The sequence below is a fragment of the Symsagittifera roscoffensis genome, chromosome 3 (assembly GCF_963678635.1).
Source record: "Symsagittifera roscoffensis chromosome 3, txSymRosc1.1, whole genome shotgun sequence".
Lineage (NCBI taxonomy): Eukaryota > Metazoa > Xenacoelomorpha > Acoela > Convolutidae > Symsagittifera > Symsagittifera roscoffensis.
The window spans coordinates 42,648,338-42,663,671 of NC_087064.1; the positions used below are offsets into that span (position 1 = coordinate 42,648,338).

General features: G+C 32.3%; 3 protein-coding genes across 3 annotated transcripts in view; all 3 read left to right on the forward strand.

The window, feature by feature from the left end:
- The window catches only part of LOC134842597 (Golgi SNAP receptor complex member 1-like), a 290,244-nt gene that overhangs the window by 132,224 nt on the left and 142,686 nt on the right, over positions 1 to 15,334 (forward strand). The gene's annotated exons all lie outside the window — the stretch shown is intronic.
- LOC134842596 (spermatogenesis-associated protein 7 homolog) overlaps positions 1 to 15,334 on the forward strand; it is a 532,288-nt gene that overhangs the window by 132,220 nt on the left and 384,734 nt on the right. The window lies entirely within an intron of this gene.
- Positions 1 to 15,334, forward strand: part of LOC134842710 (venom allergen 5-like) — a 75,520-nt gene that overhangs the window by 16,432 nt on the left and 43,754 nt on the right. The window contains exon 2 of the mRNA XM_063859168.1: positions 8,037 to 8,221. Within this exon, the coding sequence (XP_063715238.1) occupies positions 8,037 to 8,221 (185 nt within the window). The remainder of the gene's footprint in view (positions 1 to 8,036; positions 8,222 to 15,334) is intronic.

A 15,334-nucleotide genomic window follows, 5' to 3' on the forward strand; every position in this document is an offset into this window, starting at 1 on the left:
CTGTCAGTGTATATATTATGGCTGTACATTCTCTCATTAGAGTTGAGAGTCGTAGCTCTGCTTGAGTGAATAATCGAGAATTTGCTGATATGAGGTTCATTTTATTTGTACCATTATGTGATTGTAATAGTGCTGCACCGATGCCAAAGTTCGAAGCATCGCACATTGCATAAAATGGTTGATTTGAATCTGGAATTGTGTTTGAAATTTGTTCAGTTAAAAGTTTCTTTATTTCTTCAAATCGTGTTTGATGTTCTGTGTTCCATTCAAAATTATTTTGTTGTCTAAGGATGTTATAAAATGGTCGTAGATATAATTGCATTTTATAAACATATTTACTTAAAAAGTTTAACATGCCAAGAAATTCTTGGATTTTCTTTTTATTTGTTGGTGGTTGAAGTTTTTGAATAGCGTCAATGCATGATTTCAATGGAGTGATTGTTTTTCTTTCTATATTATGTCCTAAGAATTTAACTCTTGTCAAAAAGAAGTGTGATTTATCGGGGGCGGCCTTCAGATTTTCGTTCTGAAGTATTTGGTGATATTTTTCTAAAACATTGAACATTTCGTCTTTTGTTTGTGATTGCATAAAAACATCGTCTAAATAGGTGATTGCGTTTTTCTTGAGTATTAGTGGTCTAAAAATTTTGCTCATAAAAGCTGAAAATGCTGCTGGTCCTATGGATATTCCATAGAATAAGCGGTTGAATTCATATTGTTGGTTTCCGATAACAAATTGTGTTAAACGTCGTGATTGTTCATCTAGTGGCATTTGATTGTATGCACTATTCATATCGGCGGTTGTAAAGTATTTGCCGTTTATTTTTGTTAAATTAACTTGTATTGGTTCAATGGGCCAATTACATTTTGATTCATCTATAAGTGAATTGAGGTATCTAGCATCGAGAACGATTTTTAATGATTCTCCTTTAGCTAGAATGATAACGGGGTTGATAAATGTGTTGCCTTTTGGTTGTTCTTCTTTGTTTACTGGTGATATAATGTTGTATTGTTCTAAAATGTCGAGTAATCTGTTTACTTTATCATGTAAGTGAATTGGTACTTTACTTGCTCTCTGTTTTTTGAAAACTGCGTCTGGTTTTAACGGGAGATGTAGTGATGAACTGATTTTTCCAACATCGAATTTTGATGTTGCATAGACTGATGAATATTTAATTAGCTGTTTGGCTAACTTTTCGAATTCGTCTTGTGTTATTTGTGAATGTTGGAAATTAAACATTGTTAAAAATTTTTGTTGGTCCTCTGTGTAGTTACTTATGTTGAATGTAGGTTTGAAATATGGAGTTTTTGTGAAATAATCCGTATTTCTGTTTTCGTTACTTATTATATTATTTATAGATAATTCTTCATTAAGAATTGTAGATTGGCAAATATCTAGTAATTGGAGTATATTATTTACGCGATAGGCTTTTTCGTGTATTAGTGATATTGTAGCGTTGGTTTCACAATATCCTAAAAGTCCTAAAGGTAATGTTACTTGGTAAGGTGTGTTGTTATAGACGTGTAAGGAAATGATATCTGAATTCGAATTTTTCAAATATTTTATGGATGAGATTGTGATTTTGAAAAATTTGTGAATAGGTTTGAATTCAAAATCTGACATATAAAATTTTTGTTTGTTTTGTTCTTTATCATATTGGTGAACTTGTTTGATTGAAAAATTATAGATATTTCCTGATAGTGGTTTTAGGTGTTTTCTTTGTTGGTTAAATATCGGGTAGAATTTTGAAAAGAATGGTGGTTGTTTATTTAATCTTTGAAAAAATGTTAAGGATGTTTCTTTTGTTTTTGTATATTTATCTTTGATTAATATTTTACTATTTAGTATGTTAATTGTTGGTATATACTTCAAAATAAATGGTATTCCAATGATATTATATTTAATGTCAGTGATATGGAATATTTGTTTAAATGGCTTATTTAAAATTTTGCTTTGTTCCATTGTTCTGGTGGGGAGGAGAAATAATTGGATTTTTCCGTAGTTTATCAATGTTGATCCTTGTGCTGTTGCTAGTTTGGTGGAGGTTTCAAGAGGTGTTAGCTTTGGGTGTAAGGTTTTTATTTCATTCCATGTGGGGATGTTTATTATGTTTGATTCTGCTCCTGAATCAATTAAAAAATCTATTTCAAGGTCTGGTGGTTGAAATTCTTTATTTCTTGGGCTTTCTAAGAGAAATGGTATTGTCCAAATTTTTTCTTTGGGTTGTTCTTTTTGTATATTTTGATAAATGTGGTTTGTATTCAAGCATTTTGTTTTGGTATTTTTATTGGTTTGATTTGTAGTGTTAATCTCATTTGTTTCTTGTGTCGTTGGTGTGGAATTTATGGGTGTAGTGTAATAATTTTGAAGAAATTCTGATTGATTTTCATATATGTGTGATGAAAAGGGTTGTTCATATATGACAGATTCATAGTCATTTTCGACTTTTATCATATTGATAGAAAGAGTGTTTTCAGTATCACTTTCTGAATCTGATGATGTACAGTTTATTTGATTGAGTTGTAACGTATCAGTTACTGTGTCATCAATACCTGGAGGGTCTGATGTTGTTTCTGGATTAGATTGTACTTGATTGATTTGTCTTTGATGTTTAGGTGTACTACTTCTGTGGCGATTATTAGAATTATTATAGTTATTATTATTCCGGTGTGGTGATTGGGAATAATTTCTATAACGATTATTATAACTTGAGTGTCGATTTTGTGAATTATTTCGCGATCTGTTTTGGTAATTATTGTTTGGTCTGTTATAGTTCGATCTATTATATGAGTTATTCCTTGATTGATTGTTCGGGTAATTCTGGTTTCGGTTGTTTGAATAACTTCTATTTCGATTATAGGAGTAGTTTCTATTCCTATTGTATGATGAATTTCGTGATTGGTTGTTTGGATAGTAGTTATTTCTTGATTGGGAATTAGATCTAGAAACAAATCGTTGTGTATTTGAATTTGATCTGGAGTAGTTATTTCGACTATTTGGTCTATTGTAGTGATTTTGTGATGAATTATTCGTGTTTCTTCGTTCTGGTGATCTTCCTCTATAACTTGAGTTATATGGTGATTGATTTCTTGTATAATTTGTATTGTTCGGGAGTGGTTTTCCTGAACTGTTGTTGCTGTAGACTGTTTTGTTCGGTAGATTTTGATCTTTTTTCATGTATTGATAGAATGATTTATTTGGTTCTTTATATTTTTGAGGTTTATTTTGATTGTCTTGCTGTTTTTGTCTACATTCGGAAATACTATGTCCGTATCGTCGGCAATAATTACACCATTTTTTGAAAGATGGTTTGCCTTTAAAGTTTGGGTTCTTTTCGTAAATATTGAGTATTTCAGTGATTTTTTCAACGAGGTCTGTCTCTGATTCCTGTATATTATTAATATTAGTGGGAGTCGTTTCAATTCTGTTAACGTATTGTAATTTCAGATTTTCCGTTTCTTCTAGTTTCATCGTGATTTCTGCTTGTTCTAATTTGTCTACTAGTTTTCGAAAATCTAAATCGGGTTCTCGAATTGAAGAAGGATGGGATGCTCTCTTTTTTATTGCTATTTTCCTTAATTGTGGTGTTAAGGTCATCATTAAGATTTCTGTCATCTTTGTGTTTTTATAGTCATGTGTATTTAATGAATATGCTTTTCGAACTAGTGTTTCGATTCGTACTGCTATTTGCTTGATGGTTTCGTTTGGTAATCTGCGAATTTCATTACATAAAACTCTTTGTTGTTGTTTGTTTCTTTCGGAGTCAAACATTTTTGAAAATTCTTGTGTAAACCTTTTCCAGTTTGATTTTATTTCTAGAGGTAGTACTGAAAACCATTTTTGGGCTGCGCCATCTAAGGTTGTTTGTATTAACGCTGTGCGTCGATGTATCCAATTTTGATGTAGTGGCGTATTAATTGGTTCAGGTCCAATGTTTAAAATCAGGTTTGCTGTTACTGCATTTAAATAATCTTCTACAGAGTATTCAGGGTCTGTTCCTGTGAAAACCATTAAAGGTTTGTTTGATGTTATTGATGATCCACCCATAAGGTATGGATTCATTGTCATTTGTAATGATTCTGCTGCATTTGGCATTTGAGAAAAATTTGAAAGTTGGTTTCTTGTTATTTCATGTTGTTGGAGATAATATGGGAGTGGTATTTCATTTTGCATTTGTGATGGTTGATACGAGTGTGCAGTCATTGGATTTTGTTGTTGAATTGGTTGAAAAGATTGTGTATTAATTAGATTTTGTTGTTGAATTGGTTGTTGATGTTGTGCATCTATTGGTTGTGGAGAAAAATTTCTATGATTTGTACGTGTTCTCTGTATTCCTTGTCTACGATATTCTTGAGTATTTGGTGCAAATATATCTGGTTGTAAGAAATCATCATCTGAGGATAAATAATCCATTTGATAAGATGTTTGTTTTTTATTTTTATTTTGTTGAAAAAATGGGTAATTTTCACTGTGATCCTGTGGAGGATTTGTTTTGAAATTTATTGAATTAGGTTGGGTCATTGGGTTATCCCAATTTCGAGATCTTGTATATTGGTTAAAATTTCTTTGTGGTTGGTTATATGTTTTTGAGGGATGTGTATAATTATAATTATGGTCTGTAAAGTTGTTTCTAGTGAATGTTTTGCGTGTTTTTGATGGTATTGTCATGGGTCTGTATGTTTGGTAATCCATATGTGAATATTTAGGGGCAACCGAAGGTTTAACGGTTGATTGTAAGGTTACCTGTGTTTGTGAAGGATTTGTATTTCTTGGTGTTGTTAAATTTGGGCGTATTGGTGAAATACTTTGTTGTGTAGTTGTTGTGTGTACAATTTCTTCATTTATGAAGTGTGATGGTGTCTGGATATCTTGTTGAGTAAGATTCCTAGTTCCATTGAGGTTTTCATTGTGTATAACTGTAGAGTTTAAACTATTATTTTGTGTATCGGGCAAAAATGTATTATAGTTTAATGGTGTTGCATCAATGGTTAATGGTATTACTTTTACATAATCTCTTATGTAAGATATCGTACTTATTGCTTGACTTGAGATTGTTTGTGGGAAGCTTATAAATGCGGGATGAGACCATTCGGGGTCCCAAACATAATCTGATTGTTCTGTGATAGCGGTATCATCGTTCGAGTTTTGGGGTCTAAAATTTTTTCTTGCTTGTGCAATTAAATCAATATTGTGTGTGAAATAATCTATTATGAACCATGCCAAAATTTTTTGTAGATCGTGTTTTGTATGTTGTGAAACGTCGTCTTTCGTGAAATTTTCTTTAATGATGTTTAAATAACTAGAGAGTAGTGTGATTTCATGTCGTACTTTCAAATGTTTAGATGTTTCTGTCGGTGAGACATTTGTTATTGGGATTTCGTTTTCTAATATCGAAATATAACTATATATTATTGCGAAAACTTCATTGGTGAATATGGAGTTTGCTCTTTGTGAGTTATGATATTGGATGCTTTTTATATATTCTGAAAAAACTTTTGAAAATTCTAAATCAAGATCGTCTGTTTGAATTGTATATTTTCTATTATTATGGTTTGGTGAGGTGAATTCTATGGAGTAGATTCCATACTGTTGTGTTATGTTGCATATATCTTTTAAGTAGTGGTCTATGATTTGTCTTTTGATTTTTACATCTGGGAACTCTGTTTTACATGGACTGATTCCGGGTTCAAATAAATTTAATAGTAAATTTTTGCAAAATATATGCTGTCCTCTATCAGTGGTTGCATCTACTATAAAAGGAAAGATTTCATCATCATCTGGACTTTCTTCACCTGGGGTGTGCGTTGAGCTCATTTTTTCGTTCGATGACTGTTAATATGTAATTATTAATGTGTCGAATTGGTTGATTCCAATTGTATAAATGTACTGGTTTGTGTTTATACTGCTTTTTTATTCTTCTTTTTCCTCTTTTTGATGAATTTGAAGTTGTTTCTGAGTCAGAGAAATATAATTGATCGTGAAGTGGGCAATTTTTATCTATTGATTCTTTTAGTTTGTAAAGTTCGTCTAAACTGTTGGTTTCTGATTCTGAAAATGCGTTTCGATTTTTTGAAAATCTTGCTCGTGTTATTTGTCTTTGTTTCGTTATTATTTTTCTTTTTAGTGTTTGTCGTTTTGTTCGAATGTATCCAACTGTTTGTGTATGAGGTGTGATTACAAGATCGTATTTTTTGTTATCTATTTCACAATTGTGTAAAACGATTGTTTGTTTATTTCCTAGGTTTTTAAATGACATAAGGTTTAGGATGACGGATGCAAAAGGTTGTTAAATGGTTTCTATTTTCTTAAACTGTTAGTTCTTACGATTTTTTGGTTAGCTTAACCTGGGTCTGTTTGTTCAGGGTTGGAGAGAAAAGTATATCGATTCCGAAGAATGATTTTTTACTTTCTCGTGGCTAGTATAAGTTAAGGTGTTAACTTACTTAATCTTACTTAGGGGTAGTGATTGTGTTCAAGGGTTGGAGAATAGTAAATCGATCCACAAGGTTCAGGTATAATTAGAACGCGAGTAGTTCGTTAGATACTATTTTAAACTTACTAAGTCTAAGATTTATCCTGGGTCTGGTAAGAGGGGGGGTCAAGTGAAGGATGAATAACCGAAGTTCTTCACTATTTATCCTAATTTGAATGATTAGTTTTGTTTAAAAATTTCTATTAGTCTTAGGTCTTTAGAAAGGGTTGGGTAGTGAATCGACGTTTGAGGTCGTTAGACACTAATTAAGTGGGTGGGGGAGAACAAAGTTGTTCTGTTTGATCCAAGGATAAGCCTTGATGATCAAATTTGAAATTAAATTAAGTAGAAAATGATTTAAGATCCAAGGATAAGCCTTGATGATCTGGTTTTAAAATTAGCTGAATTTAAGTTTTAATAAAATTTTAAATGTGTGTAAAGGAAAGATTTAGTGTTTTGATGATATTAGTGGGTTTATGATTGCTGTTATGTTTTAGGTGATGGAGCTGGAACAACAGGATGATTTATGATTACTAACCATTTATTGTCATGCTACTAATTTTTATTTTTTATTTTTCAATAAATATTTTTCAAACATGTTTTGTATATTACTGCAGAGTTTTAGGAAAACGATCTTAGATCTTTTTATCAATCGTTATTGTATATTAATAATTTTGTTTAGCGCCTGAAATGATTTTGAAGATTAACTTCAAGGTTTTATGTTTGCAAATGAAAATCTAAATTCATTGCCAGTAGTATTCTAAATATAAAAGTTTGTTCTGGTTTTTGCCTAACTATCATATAGCTATATGGCAAGTTTCTACTTTGTCGTATGTCGTCTCTGGTTCGAGGTCTTCTTCCAATTCCGGGTAGTTCTGTTATGGTTCGGAATATTGGCTCTGATCTATTGAGTCGTAGAGACATTTCGATTAAATTATTGTCGTATAACATTTTGTAAATGTTTTTGTCTAATTTCTAATCTATTTTGGTTAATTCTAAGCTATTAAGGTCTTGTTCGAGACTTATGGTCGCACCAGATGAGTTAGGCTCGAGTTGGTTAACTCATAGAGTAATTTCGGATAGGGTACACCGTCTGCTCGTCACGCTATCTTATTTTCGGCCGGATAGATTCGTGCAACTTCTTAGTCTAATACCGATCCTAATCTTACTCTTATACTATCTAGTCTCAGGTTGTTTAACTAGTCTCTGCTAGGCTCAATAGATCTAGGGTATACTGGTTTATTTCGGCTGCTGAAGTGCTCGGGAGAGTCCAACTAATTTCTAAGTTAAATTCAAATCTCTCTGGTGCTGAAATTACAAGTAACTTCAGCACTTACAAATAAGTGGGTTGTTAGTTAGATGGATCATGATTGGTTAATATTAAATACTTTACATTGGTAAAATATCTAAATTATCCAATCATAAAATGTAGTTTAGATCAGGTTCCAGAATGTCTAAAAGCACTTTGCGCCACTTTTGCTCTATATAACTGTTTGTACTGGCCCCATCTCAATGCTTCAATTACGAATTGGTGGGAGCTAATATGAGTATTCAACTTTTTAGCTACTGAAGCAGATATTGGACCGGATGGCCTCACATATCAGCAGAGGAGACGTGCCCTGAACTCGCACAACAGGTGGCGGAATGGACTCAAGTGGAGGGACCGGAACAGGGAGAGCTTCAGTGGATACCCGGTGGGCATGAACAAATTAGAATGGAGTGAACAGCTGGCACTCACCGCCAAACATGTGAGGTCTAATCAGGCAAACAAGTTAAGGGTCTAATGAAACTTATACTTAATAAGGCATAATCCCCGGTGGAAAACTGCTAATCATCCCATACATGGAAAACTGCCACTCATACAATTTCCCAAATATGAAAAGCCACTAAACATACAAGTTCGTATATATGAAAAATCGGCAATCGTACACCTTCTCAAAACTGGAAAACCGCGAATCATACATTTTTCCGTATATAAAACCGCTACTCATACGATACCCCACTTATGGAATACCGCTATTCTTTTTAAACTACCATATTTGGAAAAACGCCTAGGTGGTGTCGTATATATGGAAAAGCGGTAATCATGAGTTCTTATGTATGAAAAAACGGTAACCATACAGTTTCTCTTGAACTGAAAATCGCTAGTCATACAATTTTTCTTTTATATAAAACCGCTAGTCATACGGTACCCCTTATATGGAAAGCCGATATTCTTTTAAACTACCATCTATGGAAAAACACTTAGATAGTGTCGTATATATGGAAAACCACTAATCATAAGAGTTCTTATATATGAAAAAACGGTAATCATACAGTTTTTCTTGAACTGAAAACCATTAGTCATTAATTTTTCTTATATGTAAAACCGCTAATCATACGATATCCCATATATGGAAAACCGCTATTCTTACAAACCACCATGTATGGAAAAAACGGTAACATTTTTTCCCTTATATGGAAAACCGCCTATCATACAATTTCCTATGCATCGAAAACCGTTAATTATACATTTCCCATATACGGAAAACCGCTAATTATACTTATTACTATGTATGGAAAATGGCTTGTCATGCAACTTTCCATATATGGAAAACCGCTCACCATACAGTTTCCCATGCATAGAAAACCGGTAATCAGACAAAATCTCCTATATGAAAAACCGCTAATCATACAAGTTTTTTTTTGCTATCAAAACCGCTAGTCATACATTTCCCCATATATTACGAGGCCAACTGTATGTTTTGCGAATTGTAAGTGGATTCCGCAACCATCCAAAATCAGATTTGGCGCGGAATCAGCGAATTTGCCAATTGATTTTACCTTCTTTGCTGTTTTGGACTCCATGGACAATTAGCTAAAACACTGTACTGCCCAAAACTGTTTGTGGATTCCGGAATTGTTTGTGGATTCCAAAAGCTTAAGTGAGGAACACAGAAAGGGTTACATCGTTTACATAAAACTAACTTAAAAGTCTCTAAAATTTAATCATAGAACAGATAGAACCATAAGGTACTCAGCCAAAAAGTCATTCGATGACGAATTTCTCTTAGAACCGCTCGTTTTTGAAAGAGAATGCGTTCCTATAAGGATAATTATCAAGAGCGATGGAGCAAAACTCAATGACTTTTTAAGTACAATTCTTATGGAACTGTGGTTAGTCATTTTGGATTCGCCCCTGATCAAACGAGCGAACTATGATATGGTTCTAGCAAATGTTTATTATGGTAGCGGAAAGCCCAATTTCAAAGTTTTCGAAAAATTTGAATTTGAATTTAGAGATCTTTGCAGAATTGATACCGGACACAGGGATTTTTTTTGCGATTCGAATCAATTTTTTTGTAGTGGATCTCAGAGCGAAAAACGCCATTCTAAACATGAAAGAGTAACGAATTCTATGGGTGCAAAAAGTAAATGACCGGCATGATTACTCTCATTACTTTAAAATAGTTACTTAAACAACTGAGTCTTTTTAGAATTCCTCACAGGCAGCCCTGAACAGAAATAGAGAGAAACTAAAAATCAGAAAAATGAAGTTTTAGATGACGAAAAAAAAATTTAAGGATTTTTGAGGGCGAGTAAATTTTTTTCCGTAATACCACAATTGTCTCTTACTGCACCTATTGATGCCAAGCATCAGTTCTTGAACAACTTCACTGGGTTTCTTTGTACAAGATTGCCACAGAGTTCCAAAATTGATGCTAACGAGCGTATAAGTCAAATCAAAACGCCACATGAATTCGAAAGAACAGTTCGATCGCTTGAAGACCGCGCGCTTTTCAAGGCAAACGAATGAAAATTTTGCGTCGTCTGTTCACTTCTCATTTTTCCCTGTCAGTCCTAAAGCGCGATCACGAAAACTTAATAAATTGTTTCTTGCGATGAGAACGTTGAACGAAACTAATTAACACAGCCGCTTCTGTGGTGCCTTGTTATTTGAATTTTGCAAAAGTATGTTACAAAAAATAAAGGGGATAATTTTGGCCATTAAAATTACCACCTTCTCCAATATCTCGGCTGGCAAACTGAACTAATTGGGCCTCTTTGGACAACGTCTGCTTCCATGTTCGAAAATGCAAATCATTACCTGTTGTCTACATTTACTGGAACTATCAATCATTGTAGTATACTTGCAACCAGATATATCAGATTTAAGGTTTTAAGTAAAGCAATCATACATGAAGATTGGCATAATTTGGCTATTTTTTCTTGAACGACCATTTTTTTTTTCAAAAATAATTTTTGTTTATTAGAAACAGATGAAGTCAGATCAGTCAGGGAGCCATATCCAGACAGCAAAACTTCTTCCGTGACGTTTCAAAGTTTTATATCAATTTCTGTGCGTGCAATCGATGCTCAGGCGAAGAGAACTGCGTAGCTATCGGCGTTAATGGTATCATATTTATTGGACGCATTGATTTCTTCATTTCCTTGGTTGAGTGCTGATCATTCGAAAATTTTAAAATTCTGAAAAATCTTCAATAATTAGATCATGAAATTGACAATCCAGAGCTGTTGCCTTTCGGATATATTGCTGAGCCAACTGCAAGAAAGTCAGTGTTTCCCATTGATTTGATATCTCATAAACTCTTTCCCGTGTATCATAAAGAACAACTCGTTTTAATCACTACATTTTGAGCACGATTGATAAATGTACTTTGTCTCTGAAAGAAATAAGAGTGTCTAAACTTCGTTTTTCGAAATATTCTATAATTTAAGGCACTGTTTGCTAAAATTGTTATTTCATTTTCGTGATAATTCAAGTTCTTTGATGGACAACTTCACTTTCAGTGACGTTTGGATCATAACTTGAACAAAAAACATTGCAGACAAAAACCACATGAAACCAAGCTAGTTGAGAGTCTAATGATTGTCTATGGTCCTCCGAAAAGATGGAAAACCTTTTTGGTCTGATAGTGAGAATGCATTTGGAGGTTATTTAGGTTTTTTTTAGGTTGAGGCTAATAGAAAATTTACTGTCAACTAAATCGCTCAAAATCCACGACATAGGCGGTTTTCAACAATGCAAATTGGTGGCAGATGTTACTTCTAAACTTTTGAAACAGTCGATTTATACCAACAGTACCAAAAAATCTGGAAAACTTCATTTACAGTAACTTTTTTGGAACATGCCTGAGTATAAAAATCGATGTAAGCTGCAAACCATATGATGCCAAGCACATCCTAGTTTTTGCGGCTTGTTGCTCCAAATTCGTTTGAAGGATTTTTTTTGGTTTTTCAGCTTAAACGTTTCTGATTCAAGTTTTTTCCGGCTTAAAATAGAGTAAAATTTTTATCGTTTTCAGATAGGAGTATATGATCTTCAATTTCAATCAGTTATCTCATATCCACATTTTATGAAATATTCTATTGTGTCTTTGAAAAAAGTGTTACTTTTTTTCTTTCCTCTACCTTTGCAAAAGGCCAGTATATCGCTGGATCTAGTGAGAACAGGGAATATAAAATCAAAATTGGCAGTAGACTAAAAAGTTGCACAAATCTAATCGGCCAAAAATAAGACAGTGTGACGAACAGACGGCGTATTTTATATCCGAAACTGCTCAGTAGTAGAAGGGTGAGGGAGAGTGGGGGTTGGTGGGTGACCCCCATGTATTAAGATAGGCTATTGAGTATCCGGTCACCCAGCTATGTGTTAAGATTGGGTATAGAGTCTACAATGTATTAAGGTAGGGAATAGGTTTCCCATGTATTAAGATGGTAGGTATCAGATGGTAAGTTTCAGAAAAATTTTTGGCGCCCGATCTTACCATGTTTTAAGATGGTGTTTAGATTTCCCATGTATTAAGATAGTGTATAGATATCCCTATGTATAAGGATTAGAAATTCCTTGTATTAACATAGGGAATAGATTTCCCAACGTATTAAGATAGGGAATGGTAAGGTTTCAGTGTGATGGTAAGAAAATAGTAAGAAAAACGGTATTTTTGGATTTTGTGTGGAAATGTCTAGTTTTTTCGCGAAAATCTCGGCATGCGTTATGTAATTCTTGAGTGTTACATGTAGAATGTGCAATGAAGAGAATATGTTTATTGGTTCATGGTAAGTCCATGGTAAGATGTGCAAAAATTTGGAAATGCTTATAAAAAAATTGATATTTTTTCAAAAAACTTCAAAACACGATATGATTTAATATAATTTGACTTAATAACTATTTTATTAGATGATCCTTTTTTTGAAACTGTACTCAATCTAGCTTAAACTATGCTGAGACCTACTGAAACCTTAAAAAATTTTGGAAAAAATTGCAAAAATTTCAAGTTTTTGGAACAAACTGCAAGTTTTTGGAAATAACTGCAAAAATATCAAGATTTTGGCTAGTTTTTTGTTGCTTTTGATCTAATTGAAAGAAAAGTAAATACGTTAAGAGTTTAAAATTAAGCTCAAATTGTATTTCAATTGGCATCATGTTGAGACACTGATACAAAACTTTGAATAGACATATGGAATTTTCCAAATTTTTCTCACAAAAAATTGAAATACGATAAATTTAAGCCTTGTTTGAGTAACAAAGCGGGTTATATAGTGCTCTCAACATTAACAAGAAAGCTCATAAAAGCTGAATTGAAATTGAAACTTGTGGAAGATAGTGAAAATAACCGTAATTTTTAAGAAAATAAAATAAAAATTATTCAAATTTATCAAAAATTTTCCATTTACAACCTTTTAATTGGATATTTAACTAATTTTTTGTCCAATTCAGGGAGAATTGAAATAGGACTCTCAATACAAATGAACATTAAGAGCAATATTCCATAAAATTTCTAGATTTTTGATCAATGATTAACCCAAATTTGTACAAAAATTACAAACTCAGAGAAGTTATTCACCTTAATAGTACAGAATTTCAGATCAATGATGAAAAATGAACAGTTAATAGCTAAAATTGACTAAAAACGAGATAAATTTTTCTTAAAAATTTATTCGATATTTGCTCAAATTCAAAATCTTCTTCATAACTGATGATTATCTCTCTGTTGCTTCTGCAACATAATTTCACAATTTTGCGAGGAAATGGTCTATTCTTAAAGGTTATTCTTACCTTCTGCTTAATACATGATTCCGCTATTTAACACACTTTGCAAGAAAATTTAGTCAGAACTGGAGAATTTAGGGAGAAAATAGTATCAATCGAACGAACAATTTGCTAGCAGAGATGAAATTAGAACTGATACCGTCTGATTATTACGATAAAAATTGTAAATGTCTTCCTCAAGTTTCCCTTGTTAGGTGCTATAAACTATTTAAGCAAAAATACAACTTATGGGATCAATACCTATCATTTTTCTGGAAAAAAAGTCATTTTTTTATGTTTTTCTCTAGAAATGCTCTGTTTTAAGGTTATTCCTGCTTTCTGCTTATTGCATGTTTTCGCTATTGAACACACTTTGCAACAAAATTTAGTCAGAACTGGAGAATTTTGGAGGAAAATAGTATCAATTGAATGAACAATTAGCTGGTAAAGATGAAATTGGAACTGAAACCGTCTGATTATTACGATAAAAATTGTAAATGTCTTCCTCAAGGTTCCCTTGATAGGCGGTACAGTAAATTATTTCAGCAAAATTACAATTTTTTGGTCAATAACTATCGATTTTTTCTTGCAAAATAAATATTAAATAGGTTTTTTTTCTTATTTAAAAGGGAAGTCTCCTCAAAAATATTGAAGTGAGAAAGAATCGGTGCTGGTTAAAACATTAAAAAAAAACATGTAAAAAAGGAGAATATAAATGTATTTTTTTCAATTTAAGAACAAACTAGGAGCAGCTCTATTAGTTATATTCTGAAAACCTCCGGAAATACGCAAGGGAACCTAGTTCCTAACATCTACATTATCTAAAAACTTCTAAAAGAGCGCGTCTCAAAAAATTGATTTAGCAAAGGAAATCAAGGTGCAAACTGGAACAATTGTGTAATTTTCGGATTTTTATTTTGCAAAAAAAACTATAGTTTAAAAAAATAATGAAATGTAGATTTTGAAAGCTGTTTTTGCTTTATGCTTTAAGTATCTTCTTCCAAAAGATGTCGGATTGAGTTTACTTTACAAAAACTATCCTCAAAACATCTGATTTTTCATAAAAAAATACCTTATATATCAAAGGATAACAAACTTTTCTAACGAATTACACATAAATACCAACCTTTGACACTTTTTATGTTGGAGTTTTTCTCAAAATATGGTTTATAATCTAAATTTTAGTAAAGTTATCTCAAAACTCCTAATGAATTAAATTGAGTTTCTATCTCATTTTCTCAGTTTCTGCTTCATCTTCTATCTATCAAATTAATCCAATTTGAACAAAAAATTTTATTTGAAAATTGAGCTTTTGATGGAAAAATGCAACAATCCGAAGCTGAATGAATACCATGAATCCTTTGCTAAACGTCTTTAAAGGATTTTCTCTACTTGATATATTTATATTGCTGTTTCAACTCTGAATTTCTGTTTTGAAGTAAATTTTTGGTTGAGAATGATGTATATTATTATCTTGAAATTTTCAAATGTTAGCAGAAGATACATTTTCCAGGACAGCTATCAATTTTTTTTCTGAATCGTAGACAAAAAAGCAAAAGAAAACAATAATTCTTAGTAAATCAATCCCCAATATCTGCTACGCACTATTCTATGATTACTCTTACAATCACTAAGCAAGGAAAACTTTAAAATGGTTACTAGGTAAAACCTTTCAATAAATCAATATTTTTATAAATATCCAGTTTTTTATAGTTTTTCAACAAATACTTAAGCACTCCTTAGCGTATGTGATTCACTTTTACTACAAATTTATCGCAACAATATCTCCGCAAGCTTGCAACCAATGGAGTTTTTACTGTAGGTTAAA